This window comes from Pleurodeles waltl, chromosome 11 (assembly GCF_031143425.1).
Source record: "Pleurodeles waltl isolate 20211129_DDA chromosome 11, aPleWal1.hap1.20221129, whole genome shotgun sequence".
Taxonomy (NCBI): Eukaryota; Metazoa; Chordata; class Amphibia; order Caudata; family Salamandridae; genus Pleurodeles; species Pleurodeles waltl.
Genome location: NC_090450.1, coordinates 71,183,854 through 71,204,482, shown reverse-complemented (window position 1 = coordinate 71,204,482; position 20,629 = coordinate 71,183,854). Strand labels below are relative to the sequence as shown.

The 20,629-nt window shown below is 40.8% G+C and overlaps 1 protein-coding gene across 1 annotated transcript in view; it reads left to right on the top strand.

Moving 5' to 3' along the window:
• The window catches only part of CCDC39 (coiled-coil domain 39 molecular ruler complex subunit), a 141,337-nt gene that overhangs the window by 78,819 nt on the left and 41,889 nt on the right, over window positions 1-20,629 (top strand). Inside the window, exons 13-16 of the mRNA XM_069213092.1 lie at window positions 2,095-2,303; window positions 6,151-6,274; window positions 8,797-8,956; window positions 14,154-14,260. Coding sequence (XP_069069193.1) covers window positions 2,095-2,303; window positions 6,151-6,274; window positions 8,797-8,956; window positions 14,154-14,260 — 600 coding nt within the window. The remainder of the gene's footprint in view (window positions 1-2,094; window positions 2,304-6,150; window positions 6,275-8,796; window positions 8,957-14,153; window positions 14,261-20,629) is intronic.

The window sequence follows — 20,629 nt, the reverse complement described above, 5'->3', positions numbered from 1 at the left end:
TTTGATAGATTTGTAATGAAAATTGGATTTTAAAAATGTGTAACAGTGTTACTACTTCTGGTATCTCAATGTATAAACTAGCATTTTATTGATGAATCAAACCTTGGTGATTTATTGAATCACTATATATTTTGGTAATTTGCACTATCAAGAATGAGGGTACTGTTAGGTGTTAAGCAAAATATTCAGGACCACTTTTGGGCTCTCTTTCCAACAGATTCATACTTTAATCCCTATAAAAATATTGTGTTGCTTACCTGAGTTATGGTTACGAATCTGAGAAATAGCCCAGCTATATGAAGAGACGGTTCTACCAACACATAACATATGACTGTTTTGACAATTGTTCACTCCTGCATTCATTTTGAGTAGCTTAATCAGGTGAGTAAACCTGATGTGCAGTCAGCAAGAAGAACGCATCAACTTGTCAGGCATCAGAGAGAGAATTCAGATTATATAGTCAAAGAAGGTGATGCTGCATTAGATGCCACTCTGCTGGAACTCCCAACTTACTTTCCTTTAACAGCTAGCGCTCCACACAACAAAAAGTAGGCCTTACTTCAGAACATAGAGACTGGGATTGTCGAAATGTTTTGACAGCAACAGAACTCTTTGCCTTTCTACACAGTGCTTAGTAACCTGGGATTCTGAAGTTCTCTTCATGATCGGTAAGCAACATCAGCAGTGCCTGAGTGCTGAGTCCGCCTCCCTCTACCTAAGTCAGAACTACACCAGCAGCGATCAGCTCCTTTGTGTGCAGACTACTGCACTGGCCTCCCAAGCCACATCACGAAGTGCAAGGAGATCACATCGAAATTAGGAATAAGGTGCACAGCAAACGTGTCTGCAGCTTCAATGGCAGAACGTAGCTGATACCAGGCTAGGTCTGGGGCAGGGATTGCACAAACTATCCAGCTACACCACCCATCTGTCTTGCTTATCCTCCCACTTGACGAACATGCTCATATGTAATCGGTGTCTTTTGCTTTCTTGCTTTAGATGTGACGCAAAGACTTCTCCACATGCAGGCTGGTTTCAGCGCCATCACTCAGTTTGAGCAAGTGTTTTTCATCTCCTCTTTACTTAAACATTGGCATAAAATGATATGGTCATAGCCAGGTTTCTTTAACAATGGTTTACTTGAAGCTCCAATATGGCTATAATGTCATGGCGTAGTGTTCTTTACGTCTTGATCACTTGAAGCTTGGCATAAGACCACACTGTCCTGGCCAAGTTTTCTTCACATCCTATTTACTTGAAGCGTGGCATAGACTATAATGTCATGTCCGCAGATCCTTCACATCCGGGTTATTTAAAGCTTGGTATAAGACTATACCGTCTTGGAAAAGTGTTCTTTACCCCCTGTTCACTTAAAGCTTGTTATGAGACTAAACTGTCATGTCCACGTGTTCTTCACACCTTGTTCACATGAAGCTTGACATAAGTCTATACTGTCATGTCCACGTTTTCTTCACAACTTGATTAGTTAAAGCTTGACATAAGACTATACTGTCACCTTATTCCTGTATCCTTAATGAGATGGACCAAAGAGTCAGGAATATGAATGCCCCAGCCAATAGAGGAAGAAAAGTTTGGTAACTGTAGCAGTTTCATAACTCTCGGCCCCATATGTTCCATTACATCACACGTTTCTTAAGTTGCCCAGGCACAATGGAGAAATCAACAAAAAGACCACGATCCATCCTGAGAGATCTGTATGCTTGGTCCACCAGCCTTGTAACAATGTACAGCTATTTTAAGTTAAGGTACTTTAAATCGATTGTGAAGCAGAGCCCTTGGCACAGTAGAACAGGGTTTCTGTGGTAAGAGGCTGTTCTATTTCCTGAATGTGGATTGCAGAGCGAGCAATCCTGCACCTGGTATGGCTCTTCTGTGGAGGTGCGCTGTGAGTGCTTTACATTTAGATTAATTGGCAATTGCTCGTATTCTCTGTGTTTGAACTTAAAACCGCATTTGAAATGATTTTTAAAAGCTCAGTCTGTAAAGTTTCTGCAGTATTAGAATTACTAAATTGCACAGCTAACTAGAAAGACAGTCAAAGATGTGGTATTTTTTCATTGCATTTGTTGCTAGGAATTAATGGTCGACGAAAATATTCTAAAACTGGAAATTAAACGACTTCGTGACATGCTGCATAGTAAGGCAGACAATGTATATTCGTTGGCAAAAAGAAAGATGCAGTTGGAGAATGCGATGAAAGAACGAACTGAAGAAATTGGGGTACACAAGGAGATGTTAAAGGCACAGCTGAGACTTGTGGATCAGGAACGGCAAGGCATAAGGTACTTTCCTAAGGCGGTATGAATACCTATTTGATTCTAGGGGACTTTTAATTTGTCACATTGATGGGTATGGTGACGTAGATAAAATGTCAATATTTTATAATTAATGTGATTAATAGTAGTGAGAGAGTTTATCTTCCTAAAGATTTTCAGACAAATGCAGGGATAGAATGTTGTTCATTTAGGAATAACAGTTCTTTATCTAGCATGAGTCCATCCTTCCTGGTCCCATATAAATTCACAATACTTGTTTGTAGTATAGTACTTTATGGGAGCACTAGGTATTGTGCATAACACGAGCACTGGGTGTTGTAATCATGGGAGCAGAGCTGTAATATGTGAGTTCATAAGGAGTGCATGATGGTGAGCAAATAGAGTTGACTCAATTACTTTTCAGTGTTCTTTTGATTTTTAAACGTTAGTTTTTACCTGATTTTGCCAGCTAAGTATAACATCACATTAACCTTTGTTTTTACAGTGAAAATATATAGCATAGGGTTTGTATAGTGCAATTTACGCCAAGCTAAAAATTGGCAAATACTTTTTCCACTTTTGAAGCAAAATCTTTAGGCGTAGGATTAGCTAGTGCCATTGACCCTGCGTAGAAAAATGACACAAGCCTTTTACCACTCAAGGCACAGCACTTTACATAAAAAAAACCTAGAAATGCACTGAAAAAACAAACGTTAAAGTAACGTTATTGTTAGTTGTGATGAAAAGATCTGTTTTTGTTTTCAAAAACACTTAGAAATTGCCTGCGGGAAAAAAAGGTTGAAGTAACGCTATGGTTAGGTGTGATTAAAAAGATCTGTTTTTGTTTAAAACAAAAAAACTTTGAATTCACTGAAAAAAATCAAAGTTTAAGTGACGTTATAGTTAGGTGAGTATGTCAGTGACAACATTAACGTAAAAAAATGCAGAGCTAACTATAACTTGCGCCATGCACTGCTTATGACCTCATATATTATATCACACATGACAGGTTGTACAACATCATTCATGTCATCACTGATGTTCAAAACGTTAATGAATGTTGTCACTGACATATTCACCTGACTATAACGTCACTTTAACCTTTGTCTCTTTCAGTAAATGTATTACCAAGTGGCGGTCGCCACTAGGTAGTTCTAGTTAGGACCATGTTTCCATAGAAAAAGCATTTTTTTACTTGCCTGTATCTTTGGCACCGTTTGATGAATCTTCACAAAATTTTCCCAAAAAGTGGCCCAGTAATTCTTGTTGTGCATGGAAAGTTGCAGGGTCATCCGTCAAGCAGGGTCTGAAAAAAAGAGGGGTCAAAAAATGTTGCGTTTCCCATGTTAATTACCGAAGGACTTTTAGACACGACTACAGCCCAAACTGCTGGACAGAATTACATCAACTTTGGCACAAAGCTAGCTTCCCGTACACTAATCACGCTTTCAGTTATTTGGTGAAAATCTGTTCAGTAGTTTTGGAGATATCAAAGAGAAAATAAATTTGTATATCGAGGGCCATGGATCCTTTCCAAATATATTGCGAAAATTAGTGAATTTTGCAAATGCACACACAAATAGAAGTGCTGTAATGGGCTGGCCACACACTGACTAGAAAGTTGCGGCCGCCATTTTATGTAATCAGACAGGGTCCCCAGGGGCTGAAAATAGAAATGATAAGTGGTATAAGGGGTCAGGGTGGAGGTACTCTGACCCGAAGGGTGTGATAAAGGGATGTTTTAGGGTCAAATTCTGGGTTTTAAATGATTTTTCTACACCATGTGCGATATTCACAAATATCCTAGAATATTCTAGGGTATTCTATGATATCCAAGGATATTCGAGGATATGCAAAGAATTAAACAAAAAAAAACATTCACAGACTCATTCATACACTGATTCATTCACTCAAACATGCACTGTGAGACTCATGCGCCCACCCATTCAGACATTCATTATCCACTCAAGCCCACTCATAGATTCACAACCCCACTTTGAGACCCACTTAGACACTCATGCACCCACTGACAGATCCACTGACAGATACAGGGTCTGTGATCACCCTTCACTGCAGATGGCAAAAGGCTGTGCATGGCGCAGGGTTGGGTGGTTATAAGGACCTGGCTGCAGGGCCTGGCCAAAGGCCATGCACAGCAGAGGTTGGAATAACATATAGTAAGTAAAATTACTTTACATGAAAAAAAACATAGAAATTCACTGAAAAAACAAAGGTTACAGGGACGTTATAGTTAGGTTCTGAATTTACTCATACAAAACAATAGAAATTCAGCAGTTATAGTTAGAGTTATTTCAAGTAACCTTAACTCACACCCTAAGGTAACTATAACTAGCATCTTCGCCATGAACAGCTAATTACTCAACATATTAAATCATTGATGACATCTTCTGTGGCATCTTTGATACTATCCCTGCAACATTTGCAATTCAATTATTGATAAGAAAACTGTGCATGGGGAGGGCACAAGTTGTAGTTACCTTAGGCTGCGAGTTATAGTTACTTGAAATAACTCTAACTATAACTGCTGAATTTCTTTGGATTTGAACTAGTAAATTTAGAACCTAACCATAACGTCCCTATATATATATATCCTCATAGTTCTGATCACAGCTGTGTAGTTATAGTTTAGCTGCACTTTTCATTGCAAAAGCGTCTTATGATTTGTCTATAACTTTAGATCCATTGGACTGATCTGCTTCAGAGTTACCAATCGCTTGCTAGAGTTAGCTAACGTCTGGCTTATACCCTGATTCACAAGAAGTCACCTAAATATTTGTCTCTGAAACTAAACATCTAATAGAGAAAGGAGCCTCTTCACTGGGACTAATCCAGATCCAGAATGCAAAAACCCATCAGTGCTTCTCAGGCTGCATCCTGTGTATTGGATCTCCCTCTTCCACCATGCAGACTCCACTGATTTATTAAAGGTTTGAGCCCTTTAGTCACCGCTGGTCAAAGACTTCCTCACCTGAATATAGCATAGTAGTGAGTAGAAGGCTTAAGGATTTTCCCTTTTTCCTTCCACTGCATTTCCTCCTCTCTATCTGTGCTACAATAATGAATAAACCCATCTACTATGCATTGAAAGTACTAATCTACTGATCTTGCAAAGATACTGTATTCTCGTGCCACTATGGAATTTTAAATTACTTTTGCTTTCTCTTGCAGCAACTGTCAGGTCATGTTGCTTCTATATTCTTAGGTTTTCACTGTATCAACTTGTAATTTGTCCTAATGATCTTACTGCTCCAATTGAATCAATTAATCCGTTTAATAATGCTTCTGGAGTACACCTTAGGAGTGACAAAAAATAATGGAAAAACAACATAAGAAATTAAGTTGTAAGATTTAAACGTATTTAAGTCACTGCAATATAGAATGTAAAATATTCAGTTGTACCCACAATTCTTTGTTCTCAAATTCTGACACATTTCTTCTCTAGCCTACATTATACTAAACCCCGTATAAAAACCATAAATAAATACCTGACCTGCTGTACATTACCTGCACTTCAGCAAAAACAATGTTAGACAATTGTTTTCACCTATATGATGGTCTTACACGAGCAAACAATTGAACACACAGGAAGTACTGAAAACGGCAAGGCAATTGGGAGCAGAAAGGAAATGAGTGTATAATTTGGTTATGTTGGTGATGCGTTTTTGTATAGTTTGCTGCTGCAATATTTGTATTTGTTTTTGCACCTTTGTGCTCATTACAAATACATTATTATTTCCATTGAGACTACCTTAAAACTGTGGTGTATATCGACAGCGAATTCCGAAAATGTGTTACATTTTCTTTTAACTGAAGACCATTATTTCAAACAAGTCATTACCAATTCTTTTTACAGTTTGGAACTTCATGATAGACTCGCAAAAATTGACAAAATGAGGAAGCGATATGAAATTGTCACGATTTCCATGATGCCACCAGAAGGAGAAGAGGAGAAAACTCAGGCCTATTACATCATCAAGGTATTAAAATGCTTGAACACTTGTGAGGTTTCCCCTGCGATTGCTGCAGGGACAACCTGCTGGAAATCGCAGGAGTAAATTGTTCAAAATGTTATTTTGTGCCCTTAGGAAGGGGTTGAGTCATTCGTGAATTGCACCCAGGTCCCCATTTATGGGTGTGAGAACTGTAATAGGGTGCCAAATACGCACCACTTGTTTGCGCATTCTGTGCTGATCCTGATGCACATGAATGGATGTGATGTTGGCACCTGCATTTTGTGGGGCCATTATATCAGGATGGACTAACAATGAAGGAAAGGAATAGGAAAACCATTTATGTATTGTGTTAAGGTATAGCCTCCCTTAGTAATATGTATCACTGCAATACTTGTAGAAACCAGGACTCCTCTCAAAACTCCCTCTCGGACATCATTTCTGAAAGACACTCTTTTAAAAACCTTACCAGGGGAGCCTGCCATGTTTAACCTGCATTAACCATGGTCCATCGTTTTTTTTTTTTTTTTGGAACACCCTTAAAATTGGGTCCTTCTGTTTTGCTATCATAACCCTATTGAGAGTTGTACTTCTACCCCGGATCTTGTGACCAGTATTGCGGCGAAACCCTTTGTAATCTGTGCCATATTCTCATTAATTGCTAATGGAACCTTTAAAATGAGAAAACACAGCCAGCTGCCATGGAATGTTTTTTGTCAAACTATCACCAATATCATTGAAAGATGGCTTCCAGTGCATGCGCGAAAGCCCTCATGGTCTGCAGATATCTTAGAATTATCGTTTGGTATATTTTGACAATAAATATTTGAAATGGTATTACAGATTTCTGCCTGGACGAACAGCCATTTTGGAATTCTTTTAGCTGTGCAGTAGATCAAAGCAAACAAGCATTTAAAAATAGACTAGGTCTACATCTTCATTTTAAAGGTTTGACCTAGTGGCTAAGCTAATGCTTGTTGAAAGTTAAATTTTTCCTAACTGTATGTAAAAGAGTCAGTATAGCAAAATGGATTGCCAAGGTTAATGAATATGTTGCACAGAATCTGTGTATCTCGCAGGTCAAACGTTCCTAAAAAGTGAAAATGGCTGAGTGTCTTATGCACAACTGCAACAGCTGCATGTGACCTGCCAGGCACAAAATTGAATCCTTGCAGGCTTCAACTCATTTTTATATGTATGTAAGGTTGTTAAAATGGGTTTCGTTGAGTGGTAATTATTATTAAGAGAAACAATGAAATTCAATTTGCATTGTGCACTCTGTGTGTAGAATATTGTTAAGTGAAATTACACACACACTCACACCCCTGACATTCCCATAGAACACTTATACATCTACTTATCATTCATAGAAAAGTTTGTATTTTGTCATCTTATGAAGTGACACACTAATGATGTCTTTTGTTTGCCCTCATGCGGTGGTTAGTTTGATGGCTCTATTTTAACCTCCAACAATTGCTCCCAATCAGAATACAATTAAAACAAAGGAAACAATTAGTGATTATTCGTGACGAAAGCCAGAGATCTATCTAGGTATGGTTTGGTCCAAGCATGTATGACGTTTTTTGTGGGCCTACATCTAAAACTTAATGGGGGCATGCATAGCACAAGCGCATGTTTTTTGAAAAATATATATAAAAAGGAAAGAGAAACCGTGGTAGAACCAGCATTTATGCTGTTTGGTAGCATTTTATGTTTTAGCTTCCTCGGCATCTCTAAAAGAGGGCAGGCGTTCTTCGAAATCTATGAATACATTTTGGAGCAGATGTGAAGCCCTAAAAAGGAAGCAGCCCTTGGGTGGTACGAATGATAGTTTGTTTCATCTATTCACTCAAATTCCCTCTACGTTCTGTATTACTAACCATTCATAAATATGGTGTCACTGTTTTGTTGTAGTAATCTAGTATGCAGTTTTTACTTTATGCTTGTACACAGCAAAAATAGTTACTATGTCTGCAATTCCATTGTGCTACACTGCTATATTCAGCTTTCCTTGGCAAACCAACAATTACACCGTAATACAATTTCCATTCAAGGGTGGTAGGATTTAAAACATGTGTACTACACCAGTTAATATAAGCCATTTCCTACAAAACCTGTAGCAATACTATAGTTTTCCAGGACCTTTAACTCACAATAGGGACCGTTTTACACTGCGGCTAAGAGTATACTGATATTTAGCTGGCCACCTGCATCTTGAATTGCCACCTCACTCCCTCTAATAGTCCTAAATTCAGTTGTAGCCCTTTTTTAACTTATTTTAATTGATTTGTTTTTGTGTGGCTCAAGATAGCTGAACAGTGTTAGCCAATGTTAAAACATTTTGAGTTTCAGTCGATACATTGACTTCCATAAAGTCTTATGACTATTGTATTTTTTGTGTAGAGATATATACATATTATATATATATATATATATACACACATGCTTATTACACTCTTTTCAAAATTATATAAGTGTGTGTATATTTTATTATATATAAAACATTCCTATTACAGTCTTTACAGAATTATATTTATATTCTTGTATAGGCTGCTCAGGAAAAAGAAGAACTTCAATGTGAAGGAGATGAGCTAGATGCTAAGATACGCAAAGCTGAAAAAGAAATCCGAGCTTTAGAAAATACTTTGCAAGTAATAAACAGCTGTAATGACACTTACAAGAAGTCATTTAAGAAAGTCACTGAAACAAGTAAGCAAGACTTATTTTCTGCCTGTTTTGAAAAATACTACCCCACTTGAATGTATTTGTTCTTATTGATTTGAAGAAAAGGAGTATTACTGCTCCAGTATTGGATCTTTCATGAGTGTACATACATGAGGCGTTGTCGTTTTCTGGCTGCAAATCTCCAGTAACTTTAAATATCAGTAAACAGTGTTAGAATGGGCGTGGACACACCACTAGTGTTTGTTTGTAGGCATATCTAACTAATTTGAGACAACCCAATTTTCAGACAATGAGGTGGAAGGCCTGAGTTCTCTACTCTCCCTAGAGGTCACCATAGTTCAGATATCTACTGTGCATCATGTATGAAAAATACCTCAAAAAGATCTCTTCTCTTACTTATCTTTCACCATACATTTGCTACATCTTGACTTCTGCTTAGTCATTCTTGGACATCAGCCTGTTCTACTTCAGCTTCCCAAAACTGTCAGTGGTATTTAGGAGTTGTTCAGTCTTTTTATCTTCTGGCCCAAGAGGGCACTCCCAACTGTCACTACGGCAGAAAAAGAACAAAGATCTCTCTGTAACGTTTACTGTTCAGTCTGTGCAGAAGAGAAGATTTATACAGATTATCCCCACAGTCAGTGTATTTATTGTTTTTGTTCTTCTCACAAGGCTTCACCTTGTGACATCAGTAAGACATTTTCCTCCATAACACTAAAGGACTGGAAAATGGATTTGGCTCCTTATCTTCTGGAGAAATACCTCCTTCCAAAAAGGATGGTGCCTGGCTAGGAAGTTAGGCACTTCCAAACCTGTGGTACAAAAAAGGAGACATGTGGAGCTTTCTCAGCTGTAATTTACTTCAGAAGTACCGGCATCCATCTTGACCAAGGGTGAAATCCAGCCTTTGTCATAGTAGACATTGGAAAAAGATTAGGAACAACCTGCATTCAAAGTGACATGACATTCCAGCTCCTGTGATAAACCTTTTAATAGCCCTAACTAAATCGTCATCTGGGAAAAATAGGGTTGCCACCTAGCCAGTCTTTTAGCAGCAAGACCAGTAATTTTAAATTCCTGACACCACAAAAATTATGAAAATCACCTTAAGCTGGTGTTTTTTTCCCTTATCAGTACATGCTTTAAACAGTAAACATAAGAAGACAGCACTTTAAAATGTGTTCTGCAGCTGCCTTAATGATCCCTGACTAATATTTAAAGTACACAAAAACATCAAAGCCATGTAAAAAGTGAATACTGACAACTTTATATGAAGTTCTATTTAAGAATAATGTCAGGGCCTTTGCAGAACCTTAAAATGTGAACAAATAGCTGGTATTGTTTTCTGGGAAAGCTAGCAACTCTAATGAAGACCCTTTTGTTGATGATCCAAAAGTAACTATTATCAGTGACCACCCAGTCAATGGCTCTCTTGCTAGAAAGTCTACAGGCAGTGCACCATCACCCTAGTCCTAGATCATACCATCAATGATGACCATGTTGAAGGAAGGTCCATGGCACCATGTCTGATGACTACAATGTTGACAATGATCACTTTGATCATGACCATATCAATGATGACAGCTGTACTATTGATGGTCCGTTAATGAATAAATCCTCGATGAATCAGTTACCTTCCTGCCTGCTCTTTTCGACGTCCAACACCATGTTGTAATCACCTCCCCAACCCGTTAGCATGTAAACTTTAAACAGATGTGTATGGAGTGAGTCCAAGAACTGTTACCAAGGACACCTCCTACCCTTCTGTTAACCCAACCAGAATATGGCGTACCTATCCTCTCCATCTACATGAATCTCTCATGTAACATATGGTACCCTTAGTGCAATCCATATCGGAGACCCCAGAGAAAGCGGAGTATGCTGTACCTTTTATCTGACCCTGCCATTTCCTGAGCAGGTTCTCAATATCTCCCCCGGTAAGTCCTTTTCCTGAAGGCACGTTACATGTATATTTCCTCATTTCAGGAATGAGAACACCTTATGCCACCTTGATGGGGCTCCATCCCATGCACATTCCATGATAATAAATTGTAAGTAGTAAATTGAAGCATGTAGGTTGTAATGGAAACAGTAACCCACTTCCCCATCTTTATGAAAGGGACTTCTAGTGTGAATGAATCCCAACCATATTGAATGATTTACTCTGTCATTGACTGTGTATTTTGTGCTCTGTGTCTGTGTGCTCTAATGTGTCTCACTTAGTCTGAGCTGGCCCAGAATGTGTATTGCAGTGCTCTCTAATTTCTGCATTTCCCATCTCTCAGGCAGAGGCTTGATGACTGAAGACAAACCACCTCCCCAGTTTCCTGACACTGCCCACACTGAATTTAATTGTCTATACCAACTAGATATGACTGCCAGGATGGGCTGAGCAAGAAGAGGGCATCTTCGAATTGAGGCCATGCTGGAGTATTATCAGGATGCAGACTGATGGCCTGCTCTTGGCCTTGGATGGACGTGTTCAGACGTATGGCTTTAACATTGGCAAAAATATCTTGTGGCCGCTACCCAGCTGATGAGCACGGCCAACTGCAGGATACAAAGAACGCAAAGCAGAGAGTTGCTTGCCACCACCTTCTCTGAGCGTAGAGCACAAGTAGGCCAAAAACACGACGGACTACTCTAAACATTAAATGTCAGGACACACACCGGAAAACAATTTAATATTGCTTTCATTGACTGACTGCAGCGTCGGATCCACGTGGCTCAGAGAGGCCGAACCAATTTGTTTATTCACTGATAGTCACCAGTACAGTGAAACCTGAAGAGCGCTGACTGCTAAAATTGAATGCAGCTCCTCTGTGCGCATATGTTGGCACCAGGATCTCCAGTATGCATGATTGATGTATTTTAGTGCGGAGATGCGTACACCAACACTAAAAGGTGTTAGTCTAACCCCTGATGCGTGGTACTTGGCAGCGGTGTGCAGGTCTGCTCACCTCGCTGGGGTCTACAATCTAGCCCCAGGCCATCAAAATGCAGCTACGTAACCTCAGTTTGCTACGCACCTGTCCCACCATTCTGGCCGCTTCCAGCACAATCGGAACCCTTCTGCTATCATTCAGTCGGAGGCTGCATCTGCCATCTACGCTCACCCCTCATTCCTTTCTAGGGCTTATGTCCCCCCGTAGCTGTTATCTATTGAAGATTGTGTAGGAGTATTGTATGTGGGTTGGCTGGGCAAGAGCAGCCGGTCACCCGGCATTCACTTCTACTTATTGCCCATAATCTTCAGAATATTTTCAGTTTCTGCTGGGCAATTTCATTTGATGTAAGTTCATGGTTAGCTCTACTGCAAAGTTCCAGAAATGAACATGGCAGTAGCAAGGACCAAGTTGCTCCATTGTGCGACATTATGACATGGGCCTGGATGCACTGCTATAATCTGTTTTCTGTAGCCAGGCCCAGTGTTGTAATTGCAAGGGCGAGCATTGTAGAGTTCCCGTCTGAATTGTGTTTTTCCTTTTCATACTTTTTGTCCCGATTTTAAAAAAATATAGGATTTTTAGGTTTAAGTTGCAGCAGAAGTGCAATTTCACTGTTGGAAATATTGTTTAATTTAATCACTTTATTACAGAAAACTATTTTACATCACTTTATTACAGAAAACTATTTTTTTATTTTGTCTTAGTGTTGGAAAAACAATTTTCTGTAGTACAGTGAAAGCAAAACCATTTGGGTTTTCTGACTTTTTTCAAAATATGAAAGCTGGAATTTCTCAGTGGATCACAATGAAAAGGCGCCAGCCGAACAAGTGACTATTCAAGCAGATCATCGCTGATGGGGCTGTGCTTTTCATTTTGTCTCTGAAATCAGTCAAGAAGCATTAGGGGCTTCACCACAATTCTTTCTGAATCATTATAGTTTGAATTCTGAGTCCACGAATGAGATCCTGTAACCTAATGATTGAATATCTCTGACTTCCACACCACACCCAACCCATCCTGAAACTTATTCTTGGTGTTATGATCCTGATTACATCACTTGAACTGCAAAGCAGTATACCTGTCAAAAACTCGTATTTTGCATTCTTGAAGTTTGTGCAAGGCCTTCCACAACTGGTTAGCTGTTGTTTTCCTGTCGATTTTCGGCACAAGTGAGGTTAAAATGGATTTAGACCATTTTATTTACCACAGTTGATACAGCGATGGGTCCTCCATTAGGGTGGTGGAGCGTCGCCCCCCCTCCTCCCCTGCAGCAGCAGCTACAAAACCTTTTCAAGAAATCGATAATAAACTGTGTTTATTATCCTCTTCTTGAAACGGGGCCGGACATTGGGGGGGGTGACAAGCACTTGAGGGGAGTGCACAGAGCACTCCCCTCAGAGCGCATGTGTGTTTGACTGTCCGTCTCTGGCCGGCTAAACATACATGCGCAGTAGGCTCTCTCCAGCCTGCCACTGTGTTGCCGGGCTGGGGAGAGCCTGCACAGGCTCCCAGTCTGCCTGGGACTGCCCTGGCTGGGCACTCCCAGCCAATCCTGATGCTGTTTTGAGCAGCATCAGGTTTGGCCGCAGGGCAGGCTGGAAGCCTTTGCCTCCAGCCTGGAGCGACGAGGGACAGAGGAGCAGTGGCAACGGAGGAGGTACGTTTTTATTTTTTTATTATTAAATGTTGACTTATTGACCCCCACCCCGTGCACGACGCACTCGCCCGCTTCTTTAGATGTCAGTGAGCCACGACTGAGTTGAAATGAGGGTTATTATTACTGGCCTGGACTCACGTGTCCCTACAAGTCAATAGTAGTTTATTAACCTGTAGTGCGATTGGACTAAGTTATTACCCATGCTAGTGTTTCAACTCATTTCAATAAAAGGAAGGGGCAGGGGCAGCCCTGCCCAGTGTCTCTCTGGAGATCCAAATTAGGGGATAATCTGCAGTGTGAATTGTGTGAATTGGCACCATGTATAGCACCTGAAACCATTTAAACAAATCTCCTTCCAACTCCATGTTTCTCACATCCATAAAAAGCAAGCACCATTTTAGCAATTCAAATGCTTTTTTATTGTCTCACGTTGGAATAGCTTTATAACCGATGGTATGCTTCCATAGGTCAATATTTAAGATTATACGCGCTGTCCTATCTGAAAAACAACGAGTTTGGTCCAGGTGAATGCGTATACATCAGTGTACATTTCTCAAGTGTTTTTGTTCTGAGCCAGGGAATATTCAAACTTAACAGCTGTGACCTTGCATTGTAGGCGAGGAGTATGAAGAAAAAATTAAATTAGAGGAACAGAAAAGAGCTGCTGAAGAGAAGTTCAGATACAAGCGAAGACAAATCAAGGAGCTTCAGGAAGACATCCAGGTAACAAAAGTGGAATTTGCCCTGTGCTATTATTAGAGTCATTTAAATGCTTCTGTACAAACCTTTCAGAATACTACAGTCAATAGCTCCTTATTTATTGGTTTGGCCAGAATGTAGATGTTGAAATATAACTTCCATGTACTAGGATGAACGTTGAGTGAAACTGAAGGCTGCCGCTGATGGATAGGGCAAGGATGAGCACGTGCCAACTTTCCTGAGCATCCGTGAATGGGTTCAATTACATTTTTATTGATGCTTTCTTACATTTGTAGATGCTATTTAACCTTTGTTAAATGTTTAGTTATATTTAACTGTGATTGCCAATAGCCTTCACTAATTAAAATCCATAACCAATAGAGCTGCAGTTGTGTGAGATGCAGCATCATGCTTCAGGGAAGGAGTTTTGCTTGTTCACTCTATTATTATAGCTAAAGATTTTGCTTTGTTTATTGGTTTGGTGCCGGTAGAGCTAAAATCTAGGGTTCACCGAAAGCTTTATAGTCAGGCAGTGAATTGTCTTCTGGCAAGCAATATCTGATAGAGACTTCTAGCTGCAGCTTCCTTACCTTACAATTCCCTGGTGTCAGCTTTGAATCTGGAATTTTTCTGCTGAGCAGTACCCTGTGCGCGCCGTCAGGCAGCGTCGTTCGGATCCAAGTGCCTCGACCAGCTCCGCGTGCGTCGTCAGAGCCGTCTATGACGTCACGGTTGTCCATATAGATGCTGTCTCGGCGCGCGTACGTCAGTTCTTTTCCCACAACTTTCCACGCCAGAAGCGCAGTCTTGGAAGAACCAACAGTTATGGATTTTATCTCTTAATTTGACTATTTGAAGTAAAAATTCTTACATGCCTTTAAGAAAGGCAAAAATGCCAAAATCATATATACACATAAATATTTATATATATATATATATATATATATATATATATATATATGCAAAAAAATAATAATAATTTATGCGTCACGCTAACCCTGAAAGGGATTTGTTTTGATTTATACTGGGTGCTCCCTTGTGTCTAGACAAAGCTAAACCTCTCTGATGAGCTCTAATGAGAGCGAAAAACGTGTCAGGGGTTGCATTTACTCATTCCAGGTTGGCTTGGATGGTATTTTACCAGTCCAAAGCTCTAATACTGTGCCTGGAGTGGTAAATGGCTTTTGTCATTTTACAGCTCGGCAAGGTTGACACTGTGTCAAACCTATGCTTAAAGACTTTGCTGTATAAATGGCAAAAGACTTTGGCCCATATTTATACTTTTTTAGCGTCGCATTTGCGCCGCTTTTTGACGTAAAAACAGCGTAAACTTAAAAAATACAATTGTATTTTGTAAGTTTGCGCCGTTTTTGCGTCAAAAAACGGTGCAAATGTGGCGCAAAAAAAGTATAAATAAGGGCCTTTGTCACGATCAAGATTGGCGTGGATAGCACTGTGCTGATCCAATGCTTAAAAACTTTGCTAAATAAACAGACATTTGGGGTGAGCAAATTTAGAGTGTCACTGGTGTATCAGAGTGCTCCTTACTAGAGCTGCTCTACCCAGAGTTCTCTATTTTTTTTTTGCATAATTTATGTGTCACTCTAACCCTGAAAGGGAATTGTTTTGATAAATATGGAAACTGTCACTTACCCAGTGTACATCTGTTCGTGGCATGAGACGCTGCAGATTCACATGCTGTGCACATCCCGCCATCTAGTGTTGGGCTCGGAGTGTTACAAGTTGTTTTTCTTCGAAGAAGTCTTTTTTGAGTCACAAGATCGAGGGACTCCTCCCCTTTCGGCTCCATTGCACATGGGTGTCGACTCCATCTTAGATTGTTTTCCCCGCAGAGGGTGAGGTAGGAGTTGTGTATATAATAATAGTACCCACGCAATGGAGTAAATATGTATGTACATAATGTGTTTAAAAGTGATATATTTACAAATGTACAAGTCTAATTTTTTCTCAACTTAAAACGGCTACAGGCTCCCGGGGAGGTGGGAGGGCGCATGTGAATCTGCAGCATCTCATGCCACGAACAGATGTACACTGGGTAAATGACATTTTCCGTTCAATGGCTTGTGTAGCTGCAGATACACATGCTGTGCATAGACTAGTAAGCAGTTATCTCCCCAAAAGCGGTGGTTCAGCCTGTAGGAGTTGAAGTTGTTTGAAATAAAGTCTGTAATACTGCTTGTCCTACTGTGGCTTGCTGTGTTGTTAACACATCCACGCAGTAATGCTTGGTAAATGTATGAGGCGTAGACCATGTGGCTGCCTTACATATTTCAGTCATTGGTATGTTTCCTAGAAAGGCCATGGTAGCACCTTTCTTTCTAGTTGAGTGTGCCTTGGCAGTTCTCTTTTTGCTTTTATATAACAGGTTTGAATACATTTAACTATCCATCTGGCAATGCCCTGTTGGGATATTGGATTCCCTGTATGAGGTTTTTGGAATGCAACAAACAATTGTTTTGTTTTGCGAATTTGTTTAGTTTTATCTATGTAGTACATTAGTGCCCTTTTAATGTCTAATGTATGTAATGCTCTCTCAGCTACCGAATCTGGTTCTGGAAAGAATACTGGGAGTGCCACTGTTTGATTTAAGTGGAACAGTGATATGACCTTAGGTAAGAATTGACATAGGCGCGCCGAGACGGCGTCTATATAGATTTGTTCGTAGAACTACTTTAGGTTTATGTATCTGAATAAAGGGTTCTTGTATAGTAAATGCTTGTATTTCACTTACTCTTCTGAGAGAAGTGATAGCTATCAGAAAAGCTACTTTCCATGTTAAGTATTGTATCTCACATGAGTGCATGGGTTCAAAAGGTGGACCCATAAGTCGTGTTAAGACAATGTTGAGATTCCACGAAGGAACTGGTGGTGTTCTTGGTGGGATAATTCTTTTCAGACCCTCCATAAATGCTTTTATGACTGGGACCCTGAATAATGAAGTTGAGTGCGTAATTTGCAGATAAGCTGAAATTGCGGTGAGATGTATTTTAATGGATGAAACAGCTAACTTTGACTTTTGTAAGTGCAGTAGGTAGCTGACGATGTCTTTAGCAGATGCGTGTAATGGTTGAATCTTGTGGTTGGTTTCCTAGCTAGTTTTATGACTTCCATACATTCCTGTGTAAGTTCTAAGTGGCCGAATTCTAAGACTTCAGGAGCCAAATTGCTAGATTCAGCGATGCTGGATTTGGGTGTCTGATCTGTTGTTTGTGTTGAGTTAACAGATCTGGTCTGTTTGGTAGCTTTATATGGGGCACTACTGAGAGGTCTAGTAGTGTTGTGTACCAAGATTGTCTTGCCCAAGTTGGTGCTATTAGTATGAGTTTGAGTTTGTTTCGACTCAATTTGTTTACTAGATATGGAAGGAGTGGGAGTGGGGGAAAAGCGTATGCAAATATCCCTGACCAACTCATCCATAACGCATTGCCCTGAGAGTGAGCCTGTGGGTACCTGGATGCAAAGTTTTGGCATTTCGCGTTTTCTTTTGTTGCAAATAGGTCTATTTGCGGTGTTCCCCATCTTTGGAAGTACGTTTTTTGTATTTGGGGATGAATTTCCCATTCGTGGATCTGTTGGTGATCCCGAGAGAGATTGTCTGCTAACTGGTTTTGAATTCCAGGTATGAACTGCACTATTAGGCGAATGTGGTTGTGAATCTCCCAATGCCATATTTTCTGTGCCAGGAGACACAACTGTGTCGAGTGTGTTCCTCCCTGTTTGTTCAGATAATACATCGTTGTCATGTTGTCTGTTTTGACATGAATGTGTTTGTGGGTTATTATAGGTTGAAATGCTTTCAGCTCTAGAAATACTGCTAGTAGTTCTAAGTGATTTATGTGAAACTGTCTCTGCTGAGTGACCCATTGTCCTTGGATGCTGTGTTGGTTGAGGTGTGCTCCCCACCCTATCATGGAGGCATCCGTTGTTATTACGTATTGAGGCACTGGGTCTTGAAAAGGCCGCCCTTTGTTTAAATTGATAGTGTTCCACCATTGAAGCGAGGTGTATGTTTGGGGGTCTATCAACACTAGATCTTGAAGTTGACCCTGTGCCTGTGACGATTGAGATGCTAGGCACTGTTGTAAGGGCCGCATGTGCAATCTTGCGTTTGGGACAATGGCTATGCATGAGGACATCCTGCCTAGTAGTTTCATCACTAATTTTACCTGTAACTTTTGGTTTGGGTGCATGGCTATTATTAAGGTTTGAAATGCCTGTACCCTTTGTGGACTTGGAGTGGCAATCCCGTCTGTTGTGTTGATTGTTGCTCCTAAGTATTGTTGTATTTGACACGGCTGTAGGTGTGATTTGTTGTAGTTGAGTGAGAAACCTAGCTTGTGAAGGGTTTCTATGACATACTTTGTGTGTTGTAAACACCGTTCTTGCGTATTGGTCTTGATTAACCAATCGTCTAGGTACGGGAACACATGTATTTGCTGCTACTACTGCCAGGCGTTTTGTAAAAACTCTTGGCGCTGTTGTTATCCCGAATGGCAACACTTTGAACTGGTAATGTACCCCTTGGATTACAAACCTTAAGTACTTTCTGTGGGAAGGATGTATGGGTATATGGAAATACGCATCCTTGAGGTCTAGTGTTGTCATGTAGTCTTGTTGTTTGAGCAATGGGATCACGTCTTGCAGTGTCACCATGTGAAAGTGATCTGATTTGATGTATATGTTTAATGTTCTGAGATCTAGACTAGGTCTTAGAGTTTTGTCTTTTTGGGGTATGAGAAAGTACAGGGAGTTAACTCCTGTGCCTTTCTGAGGCATTAGTACTAGCTCTATTGCATCTTTTTGCAACAACGCTTGGACCTCTAGTTGTAAGAGATCCATGTGTTGTTTGGACATGTTGTGTGTTTTCGGTCGGACATTTGGAGGGAATTGAAGAAACTCTATGCAATAACCATGCTGGATAATGGCTAGGACCCACGTGTCTGTTATTTGTTCCCAGTTGTTGTAGAAATTGGTTAGTCTCCCCCCCACTGGTGTCATGTGTTTGGGATTTGTGACGTTGAAGTCACTGTTTATTTTGTGGAGTTTTGGGGCTCTGGAACTTCCCTCTACTCTTCGGGAACTGTCCTCCTCTGTATTGTCCCCGAAAACTTCCCCGCTGATATTGGCTTTGATAAGTGGGTCTTGTTTGTGAGGGTGAGGGCTCTGTGCTCTGTCCCCGAAACCCCCCTCTAAACTGTGATTTTCGAAATGTGCCTCTGCTCTGTGGAGAGTAGAGTGCGCCCATGGCTTTGGCCGTATCTGTGTCTTTTTAAAGTTTTTCTATGGCAGTGTCCACCTCCGACCCAAACAACTGCTGTCCGTTAAATGGCATATTCAGGACCGCTTGTTGTATTTCAGGCTTGAATCCTGAGGTTCTTAGCCATGCGTGCCTCCGTATGGTCACTGCTGTATTTACAGTCCTAGCAGCTGTGTCGGCTGCATCCATTGCTGAGCGTATCTGATTGTTCGAGATACTCTGGCCTTCCTCCACCACTTGTTGTGCTCTTTTTTGGAACTCTTTGGGCAGATGTTCAATGAAATGTTGCATTTCGTCCCAATGAGCCCTATCATATCTCGCCAGCAATGCCCGTGAGTTGGCAATGCACCATTGGTTTGCTGCCTGTGCTGCAACCCTTTTCCCTGCTGCGTCGAACTTGCAACTTTCTTTGTCTAGAGGTGGGGCGTCTCCTGAGGTGTGTGAGTTCGCCCTTTTACGAGCTACCCCTACTACCACTGAGTCTGGTGTTAATTGCTGCGTGATGTACACAGGGTCTGTTGGTGGCGCTTTGTATTTCTTCTCCACTCTTGGAGTTATGGCCCTGCCCTTCACAGGCTCCTGAAACACTTGTTTGGAGTGTTTGACCATTCCTGGTAATATAGGGAGACTCTGGTACTGGCTATGTGTGGCCGACAGTGTATTAAAGAGAAAGTCATCCTCTATAGGTTCTGCATGCAGGGTGATATTATGAAACGCTGCTGCTCTTGCCACCACCTGTGTGTAGGCAGTGCTGTCCTCAGGTGGTGACTGTCTCGCTGGATAACAGTCGGGACTGTTATCTGATACAGGCGCATCATAAAGATCCCAAGCGTCGGGATCATCTTGACTCATCCCTGTGTGAGTTGGGGACTGCATGATTGGTGGAGTGGCCACTGGTGATAGTTGTGGTGAGCGTTGTGGAGATGGTGGCGGAGTCACTTGTCTTGCCACCTTTGCCTGAGGCTGCTTGTCTTTCTCTTGGAAGGCAAGTTTTCTTTTCATTCTTATTGGAGGCAGAGTACTGATCTTCCCTGTGTCCTTTTGAATGTGGAGCCTTCTTTGAGTGTAATCTGGCTCCCCTGCCTCCAGTTCTTGTCCGAATTTGTGTCCTTGCA